Source organism: Hyperolius riggenbachi, chromosome 3 (assembly GCF_040937935.1).
Source record: "Hyperolius riggenbachi isolate aHypRig1 chromosome 3, aHypRig1.pri, whole genome shotgun sequence".
Classification (NCBI taxonomy): Eukaryota; Metazoa; Chordata; class Amphibia; order Anura; family Hyperoliidae; genus Hyperolius; species Hyperolius riggenbachi.
The window spans coordinates 168,107,771-168,133,523 of NC_090648.1; the positions used below are offsets into that span (position 1 = coordinate 168,107,771).

Genomic DNA, 25,753 nt, shown 5'->3' on the forward strand with positions numbered 1-25,753 from the left:
GCCTCAAGGGGGCTGGAGGAAGCCCCAGGTGAATATAACACCTGAGAAAACTTAAAGTGAACCTCCGGACTAAAAATCTACTTAGCAGAACTGAAAAGGCTTGGTGTTTCTTTAACAGTTTCACAGCATCAGAACTTTGTTTTTCTTAGCAAAGCATCATTTTTAGCTGCATTTTTAGCTAAGCTCCACCCATCAAAGAAAAAAAGCCTGGGCTTTTTTCCCCTGATGCTGTGCAGAGCATGATGGGATTTCCTATGTTGTTATTCACGTTGTCTAGCAACTGGGAGAGGTGCTCAGGACACAGGACAGTTGGAACTGTGTCTCATGCTCCCTGTCACCTCCTTTCAACCAAAAAGATGGCTGCCATCATGAAATCAAACATTTGCCTGTTCTTTTAAAACAGGGTGGGTAAGAGATTATATTACCTATCTATTTTAATTAAGGCTGGAGTTCCTCTTTAAGTCTCAGGTGAACTTTAACTTTAAAGGCAAGAGCGGACCGACCTTGAAGCCACCTGAATCGTGATTCGGGCAGCAACACCTAAAGGGTGGCATTTGGACAAAACAGTTTGGGCCACCTGGCTTGTGCCTGCTCTCTGCTCACCTGCCCGCCTTCCTGGCACACACATTACCCATCCTCATTCGATCAGTGGCACCTGATACAACCAATCAAGTGGGAGTGCTGGCACCAGACCAGCCAATCATAGCCTTCTGCTGCTTCTTTCGCTAATGGGTGCCAATGGTCTCATGAGCGCGACCACGGCAACATCAACGGGGCAATCGCTGCACTGGATCAGTCTGGTTCCAGCACCCGCGCATGATAGGCTGCATGCCAAAGCTTCCCTAATTAATAGCCATGGTGATCTCTTGATGGGATTTATATGAGGGGTACATATGATATGAGGTGTATTTGATATATAGGTGTATATGAGTGTGTGCATGTGTGCATGTGTGTATATATATATATATATATATATGTATATATATATATATATATATATATATATATATATATATATATATATAATATGTGCAATTCCAGGGGAAGTGGGGGTGGTTTGTGCATTTGCTTCAGGTAGCACAAGGTCTAGAACCAGCAGGCAGAGGGAAGTTTCATGTTCATACACCTCCATGGATTCCTCATATTCCAAAGCTACAAACAGAGTCTAGATTAATGTCACCATTTGCCAGGGTTGGCAGCACTTCAGTCAGAAATGACAGTTTTGTATTCACTGCCTATGAGGTGCAATCCAAAGGCCTGTATCCACTACACGATTTTTCAGAAGATTTTTAAGACGAATGGCGATTTTTTGAGCAACAAGTAATTTTTTCCATGATCTCACGACATGTGACCTATCAAATGGCATCAATAAAACAGATGGAGGCCACAGATATGTAGTAGTATCATTTTTGGGTGGTAGAAATGTGATGAGAGCAGATCAGTGGTTACAAGACCTCCACAACCCTCATTACCACATGTTATTTCAAGGAGCACACAAACCATATTTTCACTCATTACTAATGGCCACTGTTTGCAGTGGCATACGTAATAAGCTTGGTGCAAGTTTTACACGGGCAGGTATCTACTGATATGGAGCCCCAAAACCTACCAAGGACAGTTGGAGTGTCAGAGAGGTGTATTTAGAGTGAGGTCGCATTCACAGTGCCACTATGGCCTCAATTCACTAAGCTTAACTCCTGTCTTTAATAACTCTTCTGAGCTGTTTTACAGTTATCACCATGGTGATATAATTGTGATAACTGTAAACCAGCTCAGAAGAGTTATTAAAGACAGGAGTTAAGCTTAGTGAATTGAGGCCATTGCGTAGCTGCGTTATACATTCTCATGACAGCTTACCGCACTGCAATGATAATCCTATGGGCCGTTCACAGTGCAATGTTAACATCGCACAGAAAAATGTTGCGTTGTGGTAACTAACTGCTTGTAGTGCGTTACCTCTAAATGCAGACGAGTTGCGACTTTAACGTTGCATTAAAACGCACCGTCCCACTGTGAATATGCCCCAAGGAAACAGTTTGCTAAGAATTACCACTATGCAATGCACATATAGAGATGTTCATCATTACCAGCATAGCAACAATGAAAAGCTAATAAGATGGATGAAGGAGAGCCCCTAGTGAGCTCCTCTGGTCCAGGGGCCCTGGTGCTGTTGCAACCTCTGCATCCCCTATTGCTACGCTATTGACTGTAATCTCAATATATTGGAACACGTTACCTAGCAAACACTCCTCCTAACTACACCCAAATTCTCAGAGGTCTAACAGAGGTCCGTGAGCTTGCACAATATTTTCCCAGCACACAGAGAAGCTGCCTTCTACCACCTGGTCCCAAAGTCTTGAGTTGGAATAAATTGCTTATGGAAACATTCTGGGAACATCCAGAGATAAAAACTAATACTTCAATATCCATAAGCCTTTCCACAATGTAGGATAAACAATGCAGACATACTGTATTTTGCTGGGTTGTGATCTGGACATGAATTCATTTCTTGTGAGTAATCTGCATTATATGGGAGAACAGAATGTTTGTGCAGAACGCTATACTGAGATTATGCTTCAGGGCATGAAATGTTCAGCAGAGCATCCTCCGGTCACAGATAGTTGTAGATTGTCACTGTGTGACTCACAGGCAGCTGGTGCTAAGGCCATTGGTCCTGAAATCCGAGTTGTTTGAATTTCCATTGCAAGAGTGTATCCCTTGAAGTTCCTGGTTCAAAATGATCATCTTCTTAGCACGAAAAGAGGACATCGAGCAACGAAAGGACCCAGTGACTGAGGAGCTCATGTCCGTGTCTGATGTCCTGCCTCCTCCGCAATACCGCTGAACGCCTTTCCGAAAGTGTATGGTGAAAAGGCCATAAGTAATAGGGTCCAGGCATGCATTCACTAGACCAAATATGAACAGGATGTGTGTCAGGGACTGTGACACTTTCTCCTCCATCTTTTCAGGGTAGAACCAGTACCATAAGCCCAGGAGGTAGTAAGGGGTCCAACAGATGATAAAGGAGCTGACTATGACAATGCTCATCTTTAGAGTCCTCATTCGCGCTTTTGGGATGTTGTTTTTGGAGCGTCGCAAATAAACTTCATTAGAGGAAACTAGAATGAAGAAAAGAAATAACATTAACTTCATTTCTTCCTAAAGAAGTCTCCACTTCCCTTAAAAAAAGATGTAAACATTTGATACATTCATGATTCCAATTCCATCAAAGTGAAATACCATTTGTAACCTTTTTTCAAATCATTCTTGTTTTTCTTTTAGCCAAATGAAGGAGAAGATATATGCTGCTTCTTATTTATATCAGAGCACACAAGCTGCGCCACAGCGAGGGAAGTGTGTAAACCCTGCCTGCATCACCCCAGCATCAGCTATCTAATGCTGAAGTGCCAACTATTTCTCTGCTTGTCTTTTTTTTAGTAAACAACTGTATTTTTTGCACCACAAATTATCAGTTTTTGTTGCCACATTGGTTATAGCTTTATAGCACTGCACTCAAATTATAACAAAAGAGGCTACAACTTACAACAACTGCTGCAGTGGTCTACAACCGAATGCTACAAAACCAAAGTTAGAGTACCCAACAAGCTCAAGGTGAACCAAAACTCCTAGGAGTGTTTAAGGGGCTACAATGGACCAAAGAGCCCTCTTACTAAAATACCATGGAAAACAGAAAGTATTTGCAATAATTCAGGTTGGAATGAGGTCCGAGATGTCTCCCTGTGCATCACTGCTTAATATGCAAATGAACCGTTGTTGCCCCTGTAAGCTAAACATACCTCCAGATCCGCTGCAATGCAATGATGTGTCAGCTTGTTAATATTACAGAGCCACACTAATCCAGCATGCATACAGACTGTTTCAGACTGGTTGGTCTTCATATGTGCATGGCATGGATTAATATGGCTCTATGGGGTAGGACTTGAAACACCCAGAGTTACAGAGTACCCAGCAAACCCATGGTGAACCAGAACTCCTAGGAGTGTGTGAGTCGCTACAATGGACCAAAAAGCCTTTTTACTAAACTGCTATGGAAAACGAAAGTTTGCTTTCTTAAAACAGAAAACATTTGCAATAATTGAGGTTGGAGTGAGCTCCGAAATGCCTCTCAGTGCATCACTGCTGAAATAAGCCACATTAATCCATGCCATGCACTGATGAAGACTAACCAGTCTGAAACAGTCTGTATGCATGTTGGATTATTGTGGCTCTGTATATGTAACAAGCTGACGCATCATTGTATTCCAGCGGATCTGGGGGTGTGTTCCAGGTACAACAATGGTTAATTTGCATATTTCAGCAGTGATGCACTGGGAGACATCTCAAGCTCACTCCAACCTGAATTATCGCAAATACTTTCTGTTTTAAGAAAGCAAACTTTTGTTCTACAAAACATCTAACAAGGAAACAAGATGAATACTTTGGACCCAAAGTACTTGAGAGCTGCAGCCACTAACAGCTCGCTCAATAGGCTACCCGGGAACATTGGGAAGTCTTGCCTAACGGCTCTTTAGTAAATAGTTACTGGCGCTAACCATTATGCAATCCTTGGTGTCCTGTGTCAAAGGTGGTGTCTTTAACCAGTCCACTACTCAGCCGCCTACATAGGCAGAATCATGTATGTAGATACAGTAGCACTTATGTGTTTACTTACTCATGCGTTTGGATATCTCTAGTAGGATCCGAGAGTAGCAGGAGATCATGATGAGCAGAGGAAGCAGGAACAAGCATACAAAGCTCACCATGTTATACAGAGTTTCCTGCCAGTGTTCCGGGAAGCTGCCCCTCGTCGTACACTGGGTGAAGTTTCGTGGTTCCGTAATGGTAACTGTATGAAACACAAAAAGCTGGAAGAAAAAGACACTAGTAATGATCTTTCTACTTGCATTTACTTTTCATTATAACATTGCAAAATTGTTCTGATTATTACATTTTCTTAAAGGATAACTGAAGTGCAAGGGATATGGAGGCTGCCATATTTATTTCCTTTTAAGCAATATCAGTTACCTGGCAGTCCTGCTAATCATTCCAGCATCAGTAATGTCTAAACAACACCTGAAACAAGCATGCAGCTAATCTTGTCAGATCTGACAAAAATGTCTTAAACTCCTTATCTGCTGCATGCTTGTTCAGGGTTTATGGCTAAAAGGCATAATCATAGGGATAAATGGGCATTGTACCACTATCATATGGCATTCTATTGTTTTCTATATCCAAGATGAGAGCATTCACGTTACTTTGCAACTTTATTTAAAGCAGTTAAAATAGTATTGAGACTAGACAAAGAAACACTGGTGTGTTGAAATGCGTCATTGTACTCGTAAATTAATCATCTGGCACTCTGAGCTCGCCTTAACTCCAGTCCCCCCACATACCCTTGTCTTTCTCCCGTATTGAAAGGTATTGCTCCAAAAAAGTGCTATTCTCTTTTCTCTTCTTAAATAGTTTTGTGTCTGCCTAGCAGCTTTGTTATGTCTCCCATCTGGGATGACCTCTGACTGCTGAACTATTCCATCTTGTCTGCCGCCTACCACAACCTCAGACTGTCTATAGTTTTTCCTGCTTTCTGCCATAATCTTGTGGATTTTCTGCCCAGCCTACCATCCATGAGCTCTTGCATACAGATGCTGCTGTTCCTATCTAGCACTAATGGGGCAATCCTGGGGGCAGAGAAATGGTGTGCAGCATGTAACAAAGCATCAGTCCCCCACTATCAGAGATGGATGAAGAAGTAATGGGGCCCTATGCAAGGTAGTAGATTTGGGACCCCCTTGTGGTTCTTTTGGTAAGCTGAAGTGAAGAGAGGTCAGAGAAGGTGGCAGGTGGGCCCCTTGACACCCACTAAGCCCCAAGCACCTGCCTGGGTTGCCTGGTGGATGATCCTCCTCTACCCACTTCTGGGTTCTGCTCCGTCAAACACCAAGGGCTTGATTAACAAAAGGGTGCTAGCTTAGTTAGCACGCCTAAAAGCATTTAGCACGCCTAAAGCCCTTTAGGACACGCAAAGTTTTGCGGGCTAAGTTAGCGCTCAAAACGTTGCATTGGGTGCGCCTACAACATCGCACCAGGTGCGCCCAAAATCAGGTGCGACGGTTTAGGTGCACCCAGTGCGACAGTTTGATTGCACCCGGTGTGACATTTAGGCATCCATCTGAAAATGGCGCCTGTGAATAATGGCGCACAGTGTTGCCGCTAATCCGTTTGCCGCTTATCGCTATTTAACGTTAAAGCCTTATTGTTATTTAGCGTTAAAGCCTTATTGTTATTTAGCGTTAACACACAGAACCCTCTCTGTACCTATCCCTAACCCCTAAACCCCCCCCCCCTGGTGGTGCCTAACCCTAACCACCCCCCCGGTGGTGCCTAACCCTAAGACCCCCCCTGGTGGTGCCTAACCCTAATACCCCCCTGGTGGTGCCTGACCCTAAGACCCCCCTGGTGGTGCCTGACCCTAAGACCCCCCCCTGGTGGTGCCTAACACTAAGACCCCCCCTGGTGGTTCCTAACCCTAAGACCTCCCTGGTGGTGCCTAACCCTAACCTTGACAGTGTTACATTAAATCCATTCACCGTTTTGAAGTTAAATAACATCTGCAGTTTGGCTTATGTAGGGCGCTATTGATAAATAACGTTAGTGTGTGCCACTATTGATAAATAACGTTAGTGTGTGCCACTATTGATAAATAACGTTAGTGTGTGCCACTATTGATAAATAACGTTAGTGTGTGCCGTTTTTCTTCTTTTTTCCCTGTGCGCCATTATTATGCAGTACTAACGATAAATAGCGATAAGCGTATCTTTTTAATGCGGCGCCATTTTTATGCATAGGCGCTGTGCGCCATTATTCACTGATCCCGACATTTAGCGCGCACCGCGCAGCACTAAACTTTGCACGCGATCAATAAAAGCTTTGGGCATGCTGAGTTAGCGCCCTTTTGTGAATCAAGCCCCAAGTGTCCACTTAGATTTCATGTCCCACGGGAGCCACATTACCTGATAGTGGAGGGTGCCAACGATAATAGTTTTGAAATTAAGGAAACTTATAAAAATCATGTCTAACTTTACTTATTTACTTCATTAAGGGCTCGATTCACAAAGCGGTGCTAACCCAGTTAGAGACTTTAGGCATGATAACCATTGCACCACGCTGGTGAAAAGCCAGTTTAGGCGTGATAAGTTTAGGCATGATAAGTTTAGGTGTGATAAGTTTAGGCATGCTAAGTTTAGATAAGTGTAGATAGCGTGCAAAGTCCCGCACGCAAAGCAGCGCCATTAAACTCTATGCAAAGTGCACCAGACTTTGCTAGCGCAAAACTTTTGATCAGCTGTGCACTATGGTGCTAACGCAGTTGGTGCTTAAACTTATCATGCCTAAACTTATCACACCTAAACTTATCATGCCTAAACTTATCACACCTAAACTTATCACACCTAAACTTATCATGCCTAAACTGAGTTTAGGCGTGATAAAGGGCTTTTCACCAGCGTGCTAACTGTTAGCACCGCTTTCACTGGCGAACTCAGGGGGCTGTTCCGGGTGTCTGGAACCTCCCCCCTGCACTGAGCTGTGTATGCAGCCAGGGAAGCCCGCATAATATAAACAGCCTCATTCTCCCTCCATTCTTACTTCTGGTGCTTCCCTCCAGCTAATAGAATGAGAGAGGCAGCCGAGCTTCCCTCACAACCCTCACAAGAAGATGCAGCCTGCAGTGAGAGAATGTTGATTATGGAGTCCTGGACTCTCCACAGCACAGAAGTGTCAGACATGATGAAATTAGAGTGCAGGCAAGCTGGTAAATATGCACAGCATGATGCAGAGCTTGCCTGGACTCAGGGTCCGTGTGCAAACATCTGTCTGGTCTCTCCCCATTGTTATAATGACTGCATGTGTGGATAAGGTGTGGAACTGTGGATAACAAGCTGAAAAGTTTTTGACAGTCCCTAGACTCCAGGAGGGCTTCTTTCTGACTTGTGTGAGAGACTGACAGGGACAGGAGTCCGATTACAGGCAAGTAGCCTGTGTGATGTGGGACTTCAATACAGATAAGTTCTCTGCTCCATCTCCGGGGCTATTCTCAATTTCTCCACTCCTCTCTCTGGGCTAGTGCACGCCAAAATGACAATAGCAATCGCTAGCAATTTGTGAGTGTGATTTTGTGAAGTGATTTTCAGAGCGATTTTTGAATGAATTGCTCAAAAACATGCTACATGCAGTATACCTGCGATTTTGAAAAAATCACAACGCTGCTGTGGGAACACCCACATAGGGTAACATTAGCCAAGCGATTTTCAAATCACTGTTGATTTGAAAAACGCTCAGAAGCACTCTTGGTGTGCACCAGCCCTCCCTCATTCACCTTTGTTTCCCTCTTCCCCTAGTGCTGGCTGGCTGACTGTGTGTTCTTGTCTTACAGGAAAGCTAAATAAAAGTGCAATCCTGGTGAGGCAAAATAATATTATTTAGTATTTATGTAGCGCCGACATCTTCCGCAGATGCATATATCCCTGCATCATATGGGTATCGCTTGCGCTATGTGAAACTATGTAGCATATTCCACTGAATTGTCCAAACTAAGTCTATCTCCTGTTCCTCTCTTGGGGAGACGGGGGAGTTGTTCCAGCGCTGTCCCCCGTTCACATTTGCTGCTACCAAAAGCCCTCAGAAACACTCGTGTCCTTGAGTACTTCCAAAGATAGGCAGCTCCGTAATACGCCAGCGCACTTTTGTGCATGGGCAGTATGGAGCCACCTGTATTCGGAAGCACTCGGGACATACGTGCTTCTGGACCTTTCAGGAACCCCCCCCTTAAAAATCCTGCGTTTGCCCCTGGCTTTGTGAATCAGGCCCTATGTGTGAGAAACTGCAAAGACCATTTTTTAAGGTGCAGAATATAGTTAATCCGACAAACCTAGACTGGTTGTTTTTTGTTTTGCTTTTTCTGGTCAGACTTGATAGACGGATGTCTTATTTCAACCAAACTAACTATGTAAGTATTTGTAACTATGTAACTATTGTCTGTTATGAAGTAGCAAAACTTGTCACTCCTCACTTGGGTTATATTAGACCATACATTTCAGGAAGGATAGAAAATTACTGTTCTTGTTATTACAGTCCCCTGTAACAATCGGTGGGGACGCCGCCGTGGCGGAGAGTGGCATGGCCGCCGCTTCCGCATCTCAGGTGGCGGAGGTCCCGCCGCTCGGGTGCATGGAGATTTGCGGCCAGGTCCTTTGGCCGCGCACAGGGCAAGGGCTACGTGGGCGCGCGCCCAGTGGCAGGACCTTTATGCGGCGAGGAGAGGAGTCAGCTGACCGAGGGGTCGGCTGTCGTCACTGGAGGCTCCGGCCGCTCCTGATTGGCTGGGCGGCGGGGGCGTGCCTCAGGGACTCCTCACCTTCAAAAGAGCTGAGGAGTCACTCACAACTCGTCTGTTGTTGCGAGCACATCGTGTTAGCCCTCAGACCTTAGATAGATCCGGTGTGCTTTGATCCGGGAGGAAACCGGGAATTTCACACAGTGATAGGATTTGTGCATTATACTGTTTATTATCTGTTTATGACTCTGGCTCATTTCTGACTTTTCTTACTCTCAAGTGATTCTGTACTTTAGCCCATCTGATACTGGCCTCAATTCACAGAGCATTATCAAACGTTTATCAAACGTTTGATAATTTACCTCATGGGTAAAATCTCATTTTAAATTCACTAAGGTGTTATATATTTATCAATTGTTTTACCGATAAAACGTTCAACTAATATATAACACCTTAGTGAGATTTTACCCATGAGGTAAATTATCAAACGTTTGATAAAGTGTTTGATAAACGTTTGATAATGCTCTGTGAATTGAGGCCATTGCTGCCGACTTCCGCCTGTTAACCGTTACTTCTCTACCTTCCGATTTTGTACTGTATCTGCCTGTCTGTTACCGACTCGATTAGTCTGACCTCTCTACTCACCAGTGAGCCCTTGTCACTGGTGAGGTGTTCGCTGTACTGACAGTGCCCACCAGCTCCTCTGGTGAGGTATAGACAAATCTGTCAGTATTTACTGTTTGCACCAATCACTACACTCAATACAATAAAGTGTGACTAAGGTCTCGATATTCTCTGTGTTGCTATCTTTGTATTATTGGTGATTCTGCAGATCACCATATAATCAGATATAGTATCTGCATTATTGGTGATACTGCAGATCACCAAATAATCAGAACTTTGTTATTGCTGACACCAATCGCTACAGAACAACAGACCAAAATGTCTATAAACGCACTGTGCAGCCAGGTTGAAGCTTTGACCGCAGCGGTGAATACCTTAACCGAAACGGTCAATACCCAACAGGCGCAGATCAATCAGCTGTCTGACACAGTTCAGACCCTCCGGACGGCGGCTGCACCAGTACAGTCTCCTCAAGTCATTGAGCCTAGAATGCCCATGCCCGAGAAATTCTCCGGGCATAAGTCTGATTTCCAGAATTTCAGGAACCGTTGCCTCTCTTATTTTGAGATCAGGCCTATTTCTTCGGGTTCTGAGAGCCAGAGAGTCACATTTATTAAAACTTTACTAACAGGGGATTCACAGTCATGGGCCTACAGTCTCCCTAGTGGTCATGAGGCTTTATCATCCATTCAGGAATTATTTAAAGCTATGGCCGTTATTTACGACGACCCAGATATCGCTGTAACTGCAGAGAGAAAACTTAAGATCCTCAGGCAGGGGCATAATACCGTAGAAAACTATGCCGCCGAATTAAGAAAGTGGACAATGTCAGCCAGGTGGGGACAGTTTGCCTTGCTGGATTGCTTTTCAACAGGTCTGTCCGATGCTGTTTCTGATTTAATGCTCGGCCATCCAGAGCCTAAGTCAGTGGATGAGGCTATAGCACTGGCGGTAAAGATTGATCGCCGCATCCAAGATCAGAAGCAAACCCGGGGAAAATATGCTGTCAAAACTGTTCCTTTCTCCTTTTCTCCACCTGCTCCCACTCCAGATGAACCGATGCAGATCGGTCATTCACGACTATCTGAGCTGAAGAAAACCCGGAGACGTAAAGAGGGCCTCTGCCTTTATTGTGCTGAAAAGGGTCATTTAGTTCAGAATTGCCCAAAGAAGGCAGAAAACTCTGCCGCCTAGGTGTAGCTAGAGGTACTATCCTAGGCGAGCCAGTTCTACCTCTACCAGATAAACGTTTATTGCTCCCTTGTTCTATTATCTGGGAAGACCAAGCTTTGTCTACTCAGGCATTTATAGACTTCGGGATCTGAGGTTAATTTCATTGATGCTGAGTTTGTTAAGAAATGGGGGATACCCCTGGTTCCTTTGGACAGGCAAATTGTTGTTACGGCAGTGGATGACTCTCCATTACAGGGCAGGCAGGCAGGCAGGCCCTCTCTCAGACACCAGCTCTTTTATGTCATGTGGGGGTATTACACAAGGAAAGGCTACGGTTTTTTGTTCTTAAGATGTCCACTTCTACTGTGATCCTGGGTATGCCATGGTTGAAGAAACACTCTCCACAGATTGACTGGAGTTCCGGCCAATTGATGAGCTGGTCTCCATTCTGTCAACTACATTGTTTAGAGAAAGTGGCCATATGTACTACCAAGGTACAGATCGGAGGTGTACCCCCACAGTATGCTGATTATGCTGATGTATTCTGTCCTAAGTCAGCAGACAAACTCCTACCTCATAGGAGTTTTTACTGCCCCATTGAATTAAGACCAGGTTGTATGCCCCCTAGAGGTCATCTTTATAATCTTTCTGGCCCGGAGAAGCTGGCCATGCAGGATCATATTAAAGAAAATTTGGTTAAGGGCTTTATCCATCCTTCAAAGTCTCTGGCCGGAGCAGGTTTCTTTTTTGTTCAAAAGAAGGATGGTGGGCTTCGCCCGTGTATCGATTACCGGGAATTGAATAAGATAACGATAAAGAATCATTACCCACTTCCGTTGATTGATGATTTATTTTCCCAAATCACTGATGCTGGTATCTTCTCTAAGTTAGATCTAAGAGGGGCATACAACCTGGTACGCATCAGCGAGGGGGATGAGTGGAAGGTTTCCTTTAACACGCCCGACGGGCACTATGAATACTTGGTTATGCCCTTCGGGCTATGTAATGCCCCCGCCGTCTTCCAGGAGTTAGTTAATGAGGTGTTCAGAGAAGTTCTGGGGCACTTTGTGTTAGTTTATCTTGACGATATTTTGATTTACTCGCAGAATCTGTCAGATCACAGGAAACACGTGAAATTTGTTTTGGAGAAGCTCTGGCAGAATTGCCTGTATGCTAAACTCGAGAAATGCCTTTTTGAGGTGTCGGAGGTTCCTTTTGTAGGTTATATTATATCTACCTCCGGTCTCTCCATGGACCCCAAAAAGGTGGCTGCAGTCCTGGAGTGGCCACAGCCTGCCGGGCTGAAGGCACTTCAGAGACTTCTGGGGTTTGCCAACTATTACAGAAAATTTATTAAAGGGTTCTCATCTGTGGTTTCACCCCTCACTGACCTTACTAAGAAAGGGGCAGACACTTATAATTGGTCAGACAGAGCACAGTCTGCCTTTTCATTGTTGAAGAGTTTGTTCTGCTCCGCTCCTATTTTGAGACATGTGGATGTCACCTACCCTTTCATTGAGGAGGTGGATTCGTCCGAAATAGGGGTTGGGGCTGTGCTGTCGCAGCATTCCGGTTTCCAGGGCAGACTGCATCCTTGTGCTTTTTTTTCTCGTAAGTTCTCTCCAGCCGAGAGAAATCATGATATTGGAAACTGGGAATTACTGGCCACTAAACTTGCCTTCGAGGAGTGGCATCATTGGATGGAGGGGGCAGAGCATGTAATTACGGTCTATACAGACCATAAAAATTTAGAATACATTGAGGGGACCAAGAGACTCAGCACCCGACAGGCTCCCTGGTCACTGTTCTTTTCGAGGTTCATATTCATAATTACCTATAAACCTGGCAGCAAGAACATCAAGGCAGATGCCCTGTCTAGATGTTTTGAGCCTGAGTCGGTACAGCCGCCAACCCCCGAAAACATTTTGCCCGAAAAGATTGTTATAGCAGTCACAGAAACTGAGGAAGATTGGTCACTCATGTTAAGGCCTTATCAACAAGACGTCCCCGAGGGGAAACCCAAAGGGGTTTTATTCGTGCCATTACACTTACGCTTGCAGATTTTACAATTGTTCCACGCCCATAAGAATGCAGGTCATCCAGGTGTAGCGAGGACTCAAGAGTTGCTGGCGAGATGTGTTTGGTGGCCATCCCTGGCCCTGGACTGTAAGGAATTTGTGAAAGATTGCTCAGTCTGTGCTAGACGCAAACCATCTAGACAGGCCCCGGCAGGCACACTTCAGTCTTTACCTATGCCTGGGGAACCATGGACCCATATTTCTATGGACTTCGTGGGTGAACTCCCCAGGTCCGAAGGAAAGACGGTCATCTGGGTGGTAGTCGACAGATTCAGCAAAATGGCTCATTTTATTCCTTTGGACGGACTCCCCTCAGCTCAGGAGTTGGCAGACCTTTTCATCCAGCACATTTTCCGACTACATGGTATTCTGGAGAATGTGGTGTCTGATTGGGGAGTCCAGTTCGTGTCTAGGTTCTGGCGAGCCTTTTGCCATCATTTGGGTATGAATCTGTCATTCTCATCCGGCTACCACCCACAGACCAACGGTCAGACGGAAAGGGTTAATCAGGCACTGGAACAATTTCTTAGGTGTTACGTGGCTGATAATCAGTTGGAATGGGCAAAATTCTTGCCGTTCGCAGAATTTGCCCACAACAACTTGAAGAGTACTTCATCAGGCTTTTCACCCTTCCAGGTGGTCTCGGGGAGATCTCCTAAGTTCTCCCCGTTGCCAGTGGCATCTTCTCCGTTCCCCGCCCTGGAGGAGTGGCAGGGTTCTTTGAAGGAGATCTGGAGTAAAGTCAAAAGAAATCTAGAGAAAGCTTTTCTTACCCAGAAAAGACAAGCAGACAGAAAACATTCTGTAGAGTGGGACTTTTTGCCAGGGGATATGGTATGGGTCTCAACACAACATCTGGCGCTGAAACAGCCCTCAGCGAAGTTGGGTCCCAAGTTTATTGGCCCGTACCTGGTGTCCAAAAAGATTAATGATGTAACTTATGTCATTACACTGCCATCTGGTATGAGAGGGGTGAAGTCTTTTCATGTGTCATTATTGAAACCAGCTGTGCATGTGGATTCCTCCCCCTCTCCCCCCCCCCCCCCCCACTGTGGTGATTGACGGAGAGCCGGAGTACGAGATTGAGCGAATTTTGGACTCTCGCTGGGTGCGTAGTTCTTTACAGTACCTCGTTCATTGGCGGGGGTATGGGCCTGAGGAGAGATCTTGGGTGCCGGCTCATCGTATGCATGCTGGAGAGTTGAGACGGAAATTTCATGAGACACACCCTGAGAAACCTTGTAGGAGGTGTCCGGAGTCCACTCCTCAAGTGGGGGGTACTGTAGCAATCGGCGGGGACGCCGCCGTAGCGGAGAGTGGCATGGTCGCCGCTTCTGCATCTCAGGTGGCGGCAGTCCCCGCCGCTCGGGCGCATGAAGATTTGCGGCCAGGTCCTTCGGCCGCGCACAGGGCAAGGGCTACGCGGGCGCGCGCCCAGCGGCAGGACCTTTATTTGGCGAAGAGAGGAGTCAGCTGACCGAGGGGTCGGCTGACGTCATTGGAGGCTCCGGCCGCTCCTGATTGGCTGGGCGGCGGGGGCGTGCCTCAGGGCCGCCTCAGCTTCAAAAGAGCTCAGGAGTCACTCGCAACTCGTCTGTTGTTTCGAACACATTGTGTTAGCCCTCAGACCTTAGATAGATCCGATGTCAGTATTTACCGTTTGCACCAATCACTACACTCATTACAATAAAGTGTGACTAAGGTCTCGATATTCTCTGTGTTGCTATATTTGTATTATTAGTGATTCTGCAGATCACCATATAATCAGATATAGTATCTGCATTATTGGTGATACTGCAGATCACCAAATAATCAGAACCTTGTTATTGCTGACACCAATCGCTACATCCCCTTTAAAAGCTTGTCACTGCTGCCTTACTGGGCTTCCAGCAACTGTACTATGCTCTGATATGACCCAGAGAATGAGAGAATAGCAAACCTTTGCTACCTAACAGCAGACAATTTGCAGAAATTCAATTCTGTTTTTTTCCCGGATGACTGACCCAGGCTTATTAAATCAATCCTGTTCTTCCATAATTAAAGGATATCTGTCTTTAAACATTCACCCTGCTGTAAATAGTTCCTTTAATAAGCTGCTGCATGTACAAGCATATATAAATGCATTTTACATTGCCTGGAGCGTCTTATTTAGCTGTACTTCTGTTAGCTGCTGTATTGTACGTATCTAGAATCTGACCGGGCTCTGAAAGGTTACACAATGTCATTATACAGTAACATTTTATTGGATCAGGAAGGAGAAGGTATCCCATAAGAACAGCTGTGTGCCCTTTCCAGAGCATCATTCATAAATGAATGAGAAGCTAGGACGTTAATGCCATGTAATACATTTCACAGGAGTATGACTGAAAGCAGCGCTCGCCGCTCGCATTATACAATGGCTGGCGCAGACTGCACTGCCCATAATTATCCTGATTCCCAGATTTCCTAAGACAGTGATGCCAGCAAGCAAGGTAAAATGCAGGCATTACATTCCAATGATCAAACAGCCATTTACCATAAATGAATGTATCTAAACTAATATGTCTTTTTCTCATCTGTGCCATATATAACATTTTAAGCACAGAGTGAAGCCTGGTACACATTTTAAATTATGATTGGACAATAAATGACCAATTTTAGCACCTCTATATAGTGTGAGGGTTTACTTACACAATCTGCTCAGTCTTCAATGTCTGTTGACTCTCATACTACTTGGAGGTTGTAAAATTGGTCAGTGATTGGCCAATCATAATTCAAAGTGTGTATATAGCTTAACCTCCCCCGGACCGACGCAGTATGAATCTACGTCCAGCAGGTGGTGCTGCGGCCCTGACTGGACGTAGACTCTACGTCGCAGTAAATCGCGCATCCCAGCCGATACCGCCGATCTCGCTGCTCTGCACCCGCTGCAATTCACTCGCTCTGCCGTCTATTTGTCGGCAGAGCTCTGAGAGTCGGTCAGGAGCCGCTTTCATTGGCTCTGGGCCCTGTCATCCCTGTAAGCCAACCCCATTGGCTTACATTGATTGACAGGGTCAGGAGCGACGGATTATTGCTGGGAGCGACGGATTATTGCGGCGATTCATCGGTATTCGTCAGTAAGCATCATTGTACTGTATCAGCACCAGCAGTCTCTGGTCAGCAGAGGGGGCAGAGACTGCTGGTATGGAAGTGGTTAAACTGAATCTGTAGCAAAAATAAAAACAAAAAAAAAGATACCAAAGGAGAGGGAAGGCTCAGTGTCCTATAGAGCCTTCCAGTTCTCCTCACGGTCCCCGCATTCCAGCCCTGGATCCCCGGTTCAAATCCCCAGGAGGCTTCAGAAGCCAGAGTGCTCTCGAAGACGTGCGGCTCCGCACTGCGCCTGTGCGAGTGCACAAGACAACGTGCTTGCGCATGCACAGTACAGAGCGGCCCGTCTTCAGGAGCACTTGGGCTCTCAAAGACTTCTGAAGCCTCCCGCAGTGTCGGAAGTGAGCAGTCTCCAACCGATCAGTCCGACACTGCTAACGGGGGATCCAGCACTGGAACGTGAGGACCGTGAGGAGAACAGGAAGGCTCTAAGCAGAGCTCCCCAACCCTGTCCTCAAGGCCCACCAACATTACATGTTTTGCAGAAAACCACACACATGCACAGGTGAGGTAATTAGTGTCTCAGCAGAGCTGATTAACTACCTCTGTGGATTTCCACAAAACATGCACTGTTGGTGGGCCTTGAGGACAGGGTTGGGGAACACTGCTCTATAGGACCCAGAGTCTTCCCTCTCTTTAGGTGAGTATTTGTTTTTTGTTTTTATTTTTGCTTCAGACTTGCTTTAAGGGAAAAAATACAAAAAAGCAGTAAAAAGATAGTAACTAAAGCATGGTACAACCATCCAATTTTGATTGGCCAATTTTACCACTTCCGTAGCAGTAGGAGAGCTTACCTACACAATCTGTTCATAGACTGTATTCAGAATTTGATGACCCTCATACTATATGGAAGTGGTTAAATTGGTCAGTGATTGGCTAATCAAAATTGGATGTGTGTATGCACTCTAAATTAACCAGAAATTAGTTATCATAAATACTTTTTTGCAGTGGCGTAGTTAAGGAGCTGTGGGCCCCGGTGCAAGTTTTACATGGGGCCCCCCAAGCACTCTATACATAACAATTGATATGGCGCACCAAAACCTGCCAAGGACAACTCCAGTGTCAAAGTTGCAAGAAGGGTATGGGGAACTATTTGTTAGTGATCACTACTATTCAAAGCATCTATAGAAGTGTTTATTACCAGCACAGGACCAATAGAGAGCTAATACTGTGATAGAGGGTGGACCCTTCGGGGCCCCCTCTGGTCCAAGGGCCCCGATGCGGTCGCTACCTCTGCACCCCCTTGCTACGCCCCTGCTTTTTTGCCATTGTATTTTTGTCCTCTCTTGTACCTGCAAATCTTGCCAAGTCAAACAAGCAGGCAGAGCTTTTAAACTACTTTTTGAAATATCTACTGTCTATTAATAAATACAGCAAAAGATGAAAAATCTCTATAAATTCATGTTAAGAATCCTAAGGTCACTTATTGATCTCTCCAGCTTCATAATGGAACAGGAATGAGTGACACAAAGATGTGGAATGCTTGGTGCTGGAAATGTACCAGTTGGTATGACAACAGAGAGGTCACATTATTCTGTGGGTCTTTTGTTAAACCTGTAACCACCAGGGCTTTATGTAGTGGGCTAAAAAGAAAAACTACATACTGACAAGTATAAGTATGGAAATTCCATGTGAACACTTTTCACTTATCTGCAACACAACACCCATAATTCTTGACTTTAGTGTGAGGGGTGGGCCATACAAATCATTCCTTATGTGCCTTTTTGAGCAGCTTCTGCACCCAGAGCTGGCTGTCTATGGCTCAATTTCACTCCAGTTGTCCAGTGAGTTCCATGGGTAACCTTGGGTGGTCAAAGCCCATCAGAGCCCTGCCACTTCTGCTTTCCTTCATCTACAATGGTACATTTGTGCATGAATAATCAGCATGAGACATTGCACATTTTTCCCATATTCTAATTGATTAAAGGACAACTAAAGTGAGTGAAATAAGGAGACTGCCATATTTATTTCATTTTAAGCAATACCAGTTGCCTGGCTCTCCTGCTGATCCTCTGGCTCTAATATTTTGAGTCATAGTCGAATAAGCATATGCAGATCAGGTGTTTCCGACATTGGGCTCTATTCATAAAACCTTACCGCAAGTTTTCCGCTCAAAACAGCGGATTTTCCCGTCCATTTAGCAAAGTGGGCATTCATAAAAGCTGTTCCCGCATGAAAATCTACAATCCCCCAGCAGAGCGAGAAATTTCCGCCTTCTCCAGTGTTTTTCTAGATTTATCTAGAAAAAAGTAACAAAATGGCCATTCATAAAGATTAGAGGAAGCGGTATGTGGACGGGAAATACCGCTTCCTCTGATTTTGCGGATTACATACAAGTGAATGGGACAGACCTCCCAGAGAGAGCAGTGCACGGAGGGACTCTGCCGGCTGAAGTGTTTCCGCATGCCTTCCGACAGCTTACTGCCAGCTTTCAGCGGAAGATCTCCGCTCTTGCATCGCAGCTTTCAAGATTTCTTTGAATGACCACCCAGAAGTGTAAAATACCGCTGCGGTATTTTCCCTCCAGGAGTTTTCTCGCAACAACTTTTTTATGAATAGAGCCCATTGGGCTCTATTCATAAAAAACTTGTGGCGTAAATACTCGTAGAGGTAAAATACCGCAGCGGTATTTTACACTTCTGGGTGGTCATTCAAAAAAATCTTGAAAGCTGCGATGCAAGAGCGGAGATCTCCCGCTGAAAGCTGGCGGTAAGCTGTCGGAAGGCATGCGGAAACACTTACGCCGGCAGAGTCCCTCCGTGCACTGCTCTCTCTGGGAGGTCTGTCCCATTCACTTGTATGTAATCCGCAAAATCAGAGGAAGCGGTATTTCCCGTCCACATACCGCTTCCTCTAATCTTTATGAATGGCCATGTTGTTACTTTTTTCTAGATAAATCTAGAAAAACACTGGAGAAGGCAGAAATTTCTCGCTCTGCTGGGGGAGTGTAGATTTTCATGCGGGAACAGCTTTTATGAATGCCCACTTTGCTAAATGGTCGGGAAAGTCCGCTGTTTTGAGCGGAAAACTTGCGGTAAGGTTTTATGAATAGAGCCCATTGTCAGATCTGAAAAGATTAGCTGCATGCTTATTCCTGGAATGATTCAGACACTACTGCAGGCAAATAGATCAACAGGGCTGCCAAACAACTGGATTTGTTTAACCACTTATGTACCAATTGTCTCAGGTCCCTTAAGGACCTGAGACAGCTGGTACCAAAAAAAGGTCTCCTACCGACTAATCGCAGCAAGGACCCACTACTCTTGCCGTTCATGCCGCTTACCTATCCCCACTGCACACCCATCCCTTCGCTATGACGGCAGAGCTCTGTGATCACGGGGTTAGGAGGAGCCAATGAAATCAGCTCTTGGCCGGCTCACAGAGCTCTGCCGTCATAGCGACCGCAGAGAGATGGGTGAGAGACAGCAGAGAGATCAGTGGGTGCGTGTGAGCACGGTAATTGAAATATACGTCCAGGCAGGAATAAGCAGCCACAAACAGGGTGTAGATTTTAATTACCACAGTCCAGAAGTGGTTAAAAGGAAATAAATATGGCAGCCTCCATATTCTTCTCACTACAGTTGTCCTTTGATTATCAACAGAGCCCAACATAAGTTGAAATAGCTACAATTAACTGATTAGATGCCAGGAATCCTTTTAAATGCTAAATTTGGTTATACTGGCTTTCAATAAGTGTGTCAACCATTTTTTACCATGTAAGGAAAGCCTGTAAATTGGGCTATATACTATTATTTCCAAAATGGTTGGCTTCTTTGTCCGTCTGTGTCTGCACTATAGTAGAGTATTTTTAATGTACAGATGTCTACATAATAAGAAAAGTGTGATTTTCAGGCTATTTCTTTGATGGCAGCAAGAAGCAATTGAGCGCTTGATTAATGGCGTAATGGAACATATAATAGCAGGAACTATTCAATTACAAGAAGTGAATAGTGAAATGGTAGAGAGCAGTAAAGCATTAGATACCTTAAAAGAGCATAAACATTTTGAAAAGTACAATTCAAGTCTGAAGAAGAAAATAGATAGGCTTTAGAAATATCTTAAAAAGATTCTGTAACAACATTTTCAACATTTTATTTTTCTCTATCCTATAAGTTCCTATACCTGTTCTAATGTGGTCTGGATTACTGCTGCCTTGTCTAGTTACACTGTCTCTGTAATATACCTAATCTCTTTTTCTTTGTCAAGCTTTGTCGACCCAGGGAGGAAGGAGCTGCCTCTGCTGTAATGAATACAAGTTATGCACACCCCCTCCAGGCCTCTTCTAGGCTCACTCCTCTGTGCTTTGTTTATTTCCTACAAACAACTCAGGGGGAGGGAGCTGCCTGTCACATGCTGAGAAACTTTGAGAATCCTATACTGGAGTGCAGATAACTCACTATGTAATAAAAACTTGTAGTATACTGTAACATGATAGATAGATAGATAGATAGATAGATAGATAGATAGATAGATAGGCACACACACATACATACACACATATGTATATATATATATACAAACATCACTTCCTGGTTAGCGGCCATGTTTTTTGTTTGTAAACACTGGCTAGAAACTGGCGATTAAAAGCCAGGATCGCGGTGGAAATGGCAAAGGGGGATCCAGGAGATCACAGTGACTCCATTGATATGTTTTTTATTGTACAAATCAGACAGTACAGATTCTCTTTAAAATAACAAAACTAAACAAATTCTTTAGGGACAAAGAAGTTTGGGCGAAGGGAAAAATCTTAGGTGGCCATACACTGATAAGATTTGCGGCAGATTCGACCAGCAGACAGATTTCTGTCAGATGCTTGTCAAGTTGAATCTGACAGGAATCTATCTGATGTGTGCCACACAGTAGGAACAGATTTCCAATAGATTTTAGAATGACGATCTTATGCTAGGCATACACGGTTACTTTTGTTTCCTTATCAATCGAGCCGCTGATGGCTTGATTGATAATATCCGACAGGTCCGATGACTCGCCAGATAGATTCCCCGCTCGATCCCCGCATGCCCGCGGGGACGAGCGGGAATCGTTATGCGCGGACGAGCGGTGACGCGCCGGTATCGAGCCGCTGGCTCGATACCGTCGCATAAACTTCCAGTGTATGCCCAGCATAAATGCATTATTGGACCATTAGATCCAATGCAACTCTATGGGCCATGGGTGGACCTAGATTTTCCATCCTGTCAGATAGATCAAATTGATCGACCGATGGCTGAAATCGACCAGTGTATGAGCCCTTTATTTCTCCGAGAGGACATAGCAGGTCCACTTTTAGTGATAAAAGTCTAGATAACCATACATCTAATAATTTGGCGGCAGATTGACCACCGGATTTGATAATTATTTTCGAAACGGATGAAAAACGGTGATGCAACAAGCATGCCTGATCGACAATTTGACCGATTTTGCTCGGACATGCTGGGAAATCTCGGACCGATGTGGTCAATCAGGCAGTTTCAGCGGCGTGCGATATCACAATATCACAACTGATGAACACTACGGAACCACCGGCCTCTATGCCTCCAAAATGTGCCCCTTCAATGCCCATACATTAAAATGCCTGCCAGCGTCTGCTAAGTGTCCAGTGTACTTTCACATTTGGGTCCCACATAACTACCGCCATATGTGAAATCACATGCGCACCACAATGCTATAACACTGGCAATAAGGGAGGCAATGCAGAAGTACTGCAGACAGTAGACAGGTAAAGTATTTTAATGCACAGGTACTGGGGGTACATATAACATTTTTTTTTGGTAGGGGCACAGCCGGGAATAGCGAGGGAGCTTTAGGAGGCCGATTCCCTAAAGATTTCATGCTGAAATTGATCGAGAATTGGCCTGTGGTTTTGGGAATTGGGCAGTCAACAGATCTCTCTCTGATCAGATTCGATCATAAAGAGATTTTTCTATTGATCGAACTGCCCATACATTTGCCCATACATCATTAACCAGTTCACCCCCAAGGGTTTTTATCCTAACAGACCAGAGCAATTTTCAGTTGTCAGTGCTCCTCCCTTTTATTCCCTAATAACTTTATTACTACTCATCACAATAAAATGATCTATACCTCGTTTTTTCCGCCACCAATTAGGCTTTCTGTGGATAGTACATTTTGCTAAGAATTTTTTTATTTTAAATGCATTTTAATGAGAAAAACAGAAAACAAAGAAAAAAAATCATTATTTCTCAGTTTTCAGCCATTATAGTTTTAAAATTAAACATTCTTCTGTGGATAAAACAAACACGTTTTATTTGCCCAGTTGTCCCGATTATTAAACCGTTTAAATTATTTCCCTATCACAATGTATAGCGACAGTATATTATTTTGAAATATAAGTGTTATTTTTCTGTTCTGTTTTTTTTTTCTGGCCATAATTACAAGCCCCTATGTAATAAATTAAAATTAATTTCCCCCCATAATATATAGAATAAAAAAGCTGAGTCCCTAAGGCAACTATTTATTTTAAGCTGATTTTTTTTTTACAAGTGTTTTTTTTTTTTTTTGGGGGGGGGGGGGGGAGGGTTGGAAGTGTAATTTTATTAATGATGTGTATATACTTGAAAATGTATGTATTTTGTAGGTGTAATATACTTTTTGGGCACAAGATGGCGCTAGTGAACACGTTATAGGAAGTGTTCAGTTTTTTTTTTTTACTACACTTTATTTAATTGTTACATTTCCTGTTTTTGTGAATGGACGTAGCCGCTGTTTTCGGTCACGTCCATTCACTCCAGGCACTGCGATTGGGTAGAGGACCGTTCGGTATGTATGGGCAAGCTGAGGCTCACAACCGGATCAGTCCTGTAACCAGATCTATATCATTTTTTTTAAGAGTCACTCAAAACGGGAGATTGTACACACCACAGGAGCAGGAATTATATAGGTTGGGGATAAGGAACAGCAAAAAGCAAAGGAAGACATTATACACAAAAATCAGATAAAATAATTATCCTAAAAAAACAACAAAAAACAAAAGGTATTAGGAGAACCAGGAGCCTGTAGGCACAGGGGCTCTGGTGCCCTAAACTCCACCCTTGAACACAGGTTACATCCCTAAGTAAAAATATTCTGAACAGTAATCAATGTCTCATATCATCCTTAGTGACATGAGACAAAGATTAGGGTGTTAGTGCCTGAGGTCAGTAATATGAGGCGGGGACTAGACTGTAAGCTACTGAGGTCAGCGATCTGAGCACGTGCCTAAAGTGTTTTATGGATAATCCGGCCCTGGAGAGAACAATTCAAAGGAGGTGAGTAAGGAGAGGAAGTATTAGGCCTCTTTCACAGTGCAACATTAAAGTCGCATGTTATGTATGCAAATGTTTCAATGCAGACTAACGCACAGCAATACTAAGTCTGTGCGACATTCACAGTGCACACGTTGCGTTTATGTGTAACGTGTTGCATTATTAGAAAGTGCCGCATGCTGTGTGTTATACACGTTATTAGCTGCGTTGGACTGTTTGCACATGCTCAGTAATGACTTGGAAGCATACTTTTCATTGCCTGTATGCTGTACTGTATGCAACGATAACGGGGCATTAACCACTTGCCGACCGCCCACTCATAACGTGCGATGGAAAAGTGGTAGCTGCAGGACCAGCGACGCACATCTGCGTCGCCGGCTGCAGGCTAATTAATCAGGGAACAGCCGCTCGCGCGAGCGGCTGCTTCCTGTCAATTCACGGCGGGGGACTTCATGAATAGCCTTCGGGTTGCCGATCGCGGCTCGCAGGCTAAATGTAAACACAAGCGGAAATAATCCGCTTTGTTTACATTTCTACGACGCTGCTAACAGTAGCAGCGTTGTACTAGATCAGCGATCCCCGGCCAATCAGCGGCCGGGGATCGCTGTCACATGACAGGCAGGAGCCTGTTAGAGGCTGCACAGGACAGATCTGTTCCTGTGCAGCCTCCGATCTCCGGGGCAGGGAGGGAAAAGAGGGAGAGGGGGAATCCTGCGGTGGAGGGGGCTTTGAGGTGCCCCCCCGCCACCCACACGCATGCAGGAGTGATCAGACCCCCCCAGCACATCATCCCCCTAGTGGGGAAAAAAGTGGGGCGATCTGGTCGCTCTGCCTGTTATTTGATCTGTGCTGGGGGCTGTAGAGCCCACCCAGCACAGATCTTAGAAATCAGCGCTGGTCCTTAAGGGAGGGTAAAGGCTGAGTCCTGAAGTGGTTAAGTTGCGTTGCGACTTTTTTTCACATCCCACTGTGAAACAGGCCTTAAGGGATGGAGATAGTCTAAATGTCATTAATTTGACTGACTACCCTTTGCTTAATGATCACATTTCTCTTTTGAAAAACATATAACCTTTTTCCAAAGTGTTTAAAGAGACTCAGAGATGAGTCTCACTGCAGTTTTCTACTAACCCGGGGCTTCCTCCAGCCCCATAAGCATGGATGTGTCCCTCGCCGTCCGCCTCAGCGCCACCGTTCAGCCGCAATTTTTCCCAGTAAGCGGCTCAGTGACGTCAGCGCTGGACCTTCTGCACATGCGCGGACATTCTACGCAAGCGCAGAAGGCCCCGACTGAGTCCGACTAAGCCGCTTACCGGGTGTAGACTGCGGCTGAACGGTGGCGCTGAGGAGGACGGCAAAGGACACATCCATGCTTATGGGGCTGGAGGAAGCCCCGGGTCAGTAGAGAACTGCAGTGAGACTCATCTCTGAGTCGCTTTAAGGACCTTAATTTTTTTTTTTTTTTTTTTGTAAAATCATGCTAAAATTACATTTTGATTGGTGTGCTCAGGATTAGTCTTTGGAGGAAGACTTGAGAATGATGGTCAATATAACTTTGACATAATGCTAGGTACACACCATACAATTTTCTGGTAGATTAATTCCAACATGTCTGATCTGAATTTCGATCGATTTTCTGATTGTTTTCCGATCGATTTCCATAGAAGTGAATGAAAATCAGACAATCGATCGAAAAAGCGATTAAAAAACGATCGGAAAAACCATCAAAAGTCCGATTGGACATGTTGGAAATAATCAATCTGGCAGATAAATCTGCCAGAAAATTGTATGGTGTGCATGACCGGATTTCAGGCAAGGCCACATAGGCCATGGCCTAGGGCACCAGGAAGGCAAGGGGCGGGGTGTGGGCAGCAGGGTGGTAGTAGCAGTGAGCCTGCCAAACATTCATCCTGCTACACAGAGTTTGCACATAGCGGTGGGTGGCTACAGCCAGATCTGGCACTCGGGGGATGAAGGGGCAGTGAACAGGAACTGAGTGAGTGAGTGACAGGCAGCTCAGAGATCACTGTAAATGTGCCACTCGCCAAGGAGCTTAAAATCTAATTCTTGCCATCATGTCACTAACTGTCCTCAGAGGAGCCTAAAATCTAATCCCTGTCGTGTTGGGGAAGGGTGCATTTCAGGATGCTGTCTTG

The 25,753-nt window shown here is 44.8% G+C and overlaps 1 protein-coding gene across 1 annotated transcript in view; it reads right to left on the reverse strand.

The window, feature by feature from the left end:
* Positions 1–2,643: 2,643 nt before the first annotated feature.
* The window catches only part of LOC137563132 (gonadotropin-releasing hormone II receptor-like), a 59,960-nt gene continuing 36,850 nt past the window's right edge, over positions 2,644–25,753 (reverse strand). Inside the window, exons 3-4 of the mRNA XM_068275218.1 lie at positions 4,673–4,865; positions 2,644–3,119 (exon numbers count right to left, since the gene is read on the reverse strand). Of these exons, the coding sequence (XP_068131319.1) occupies positions 2,644–3,119; positions 4,673–4,865 (669 nt within the window). The remainder of the gene's footprint in view (positions 3,120–4,672; positions 4,866–25,753) is intronic.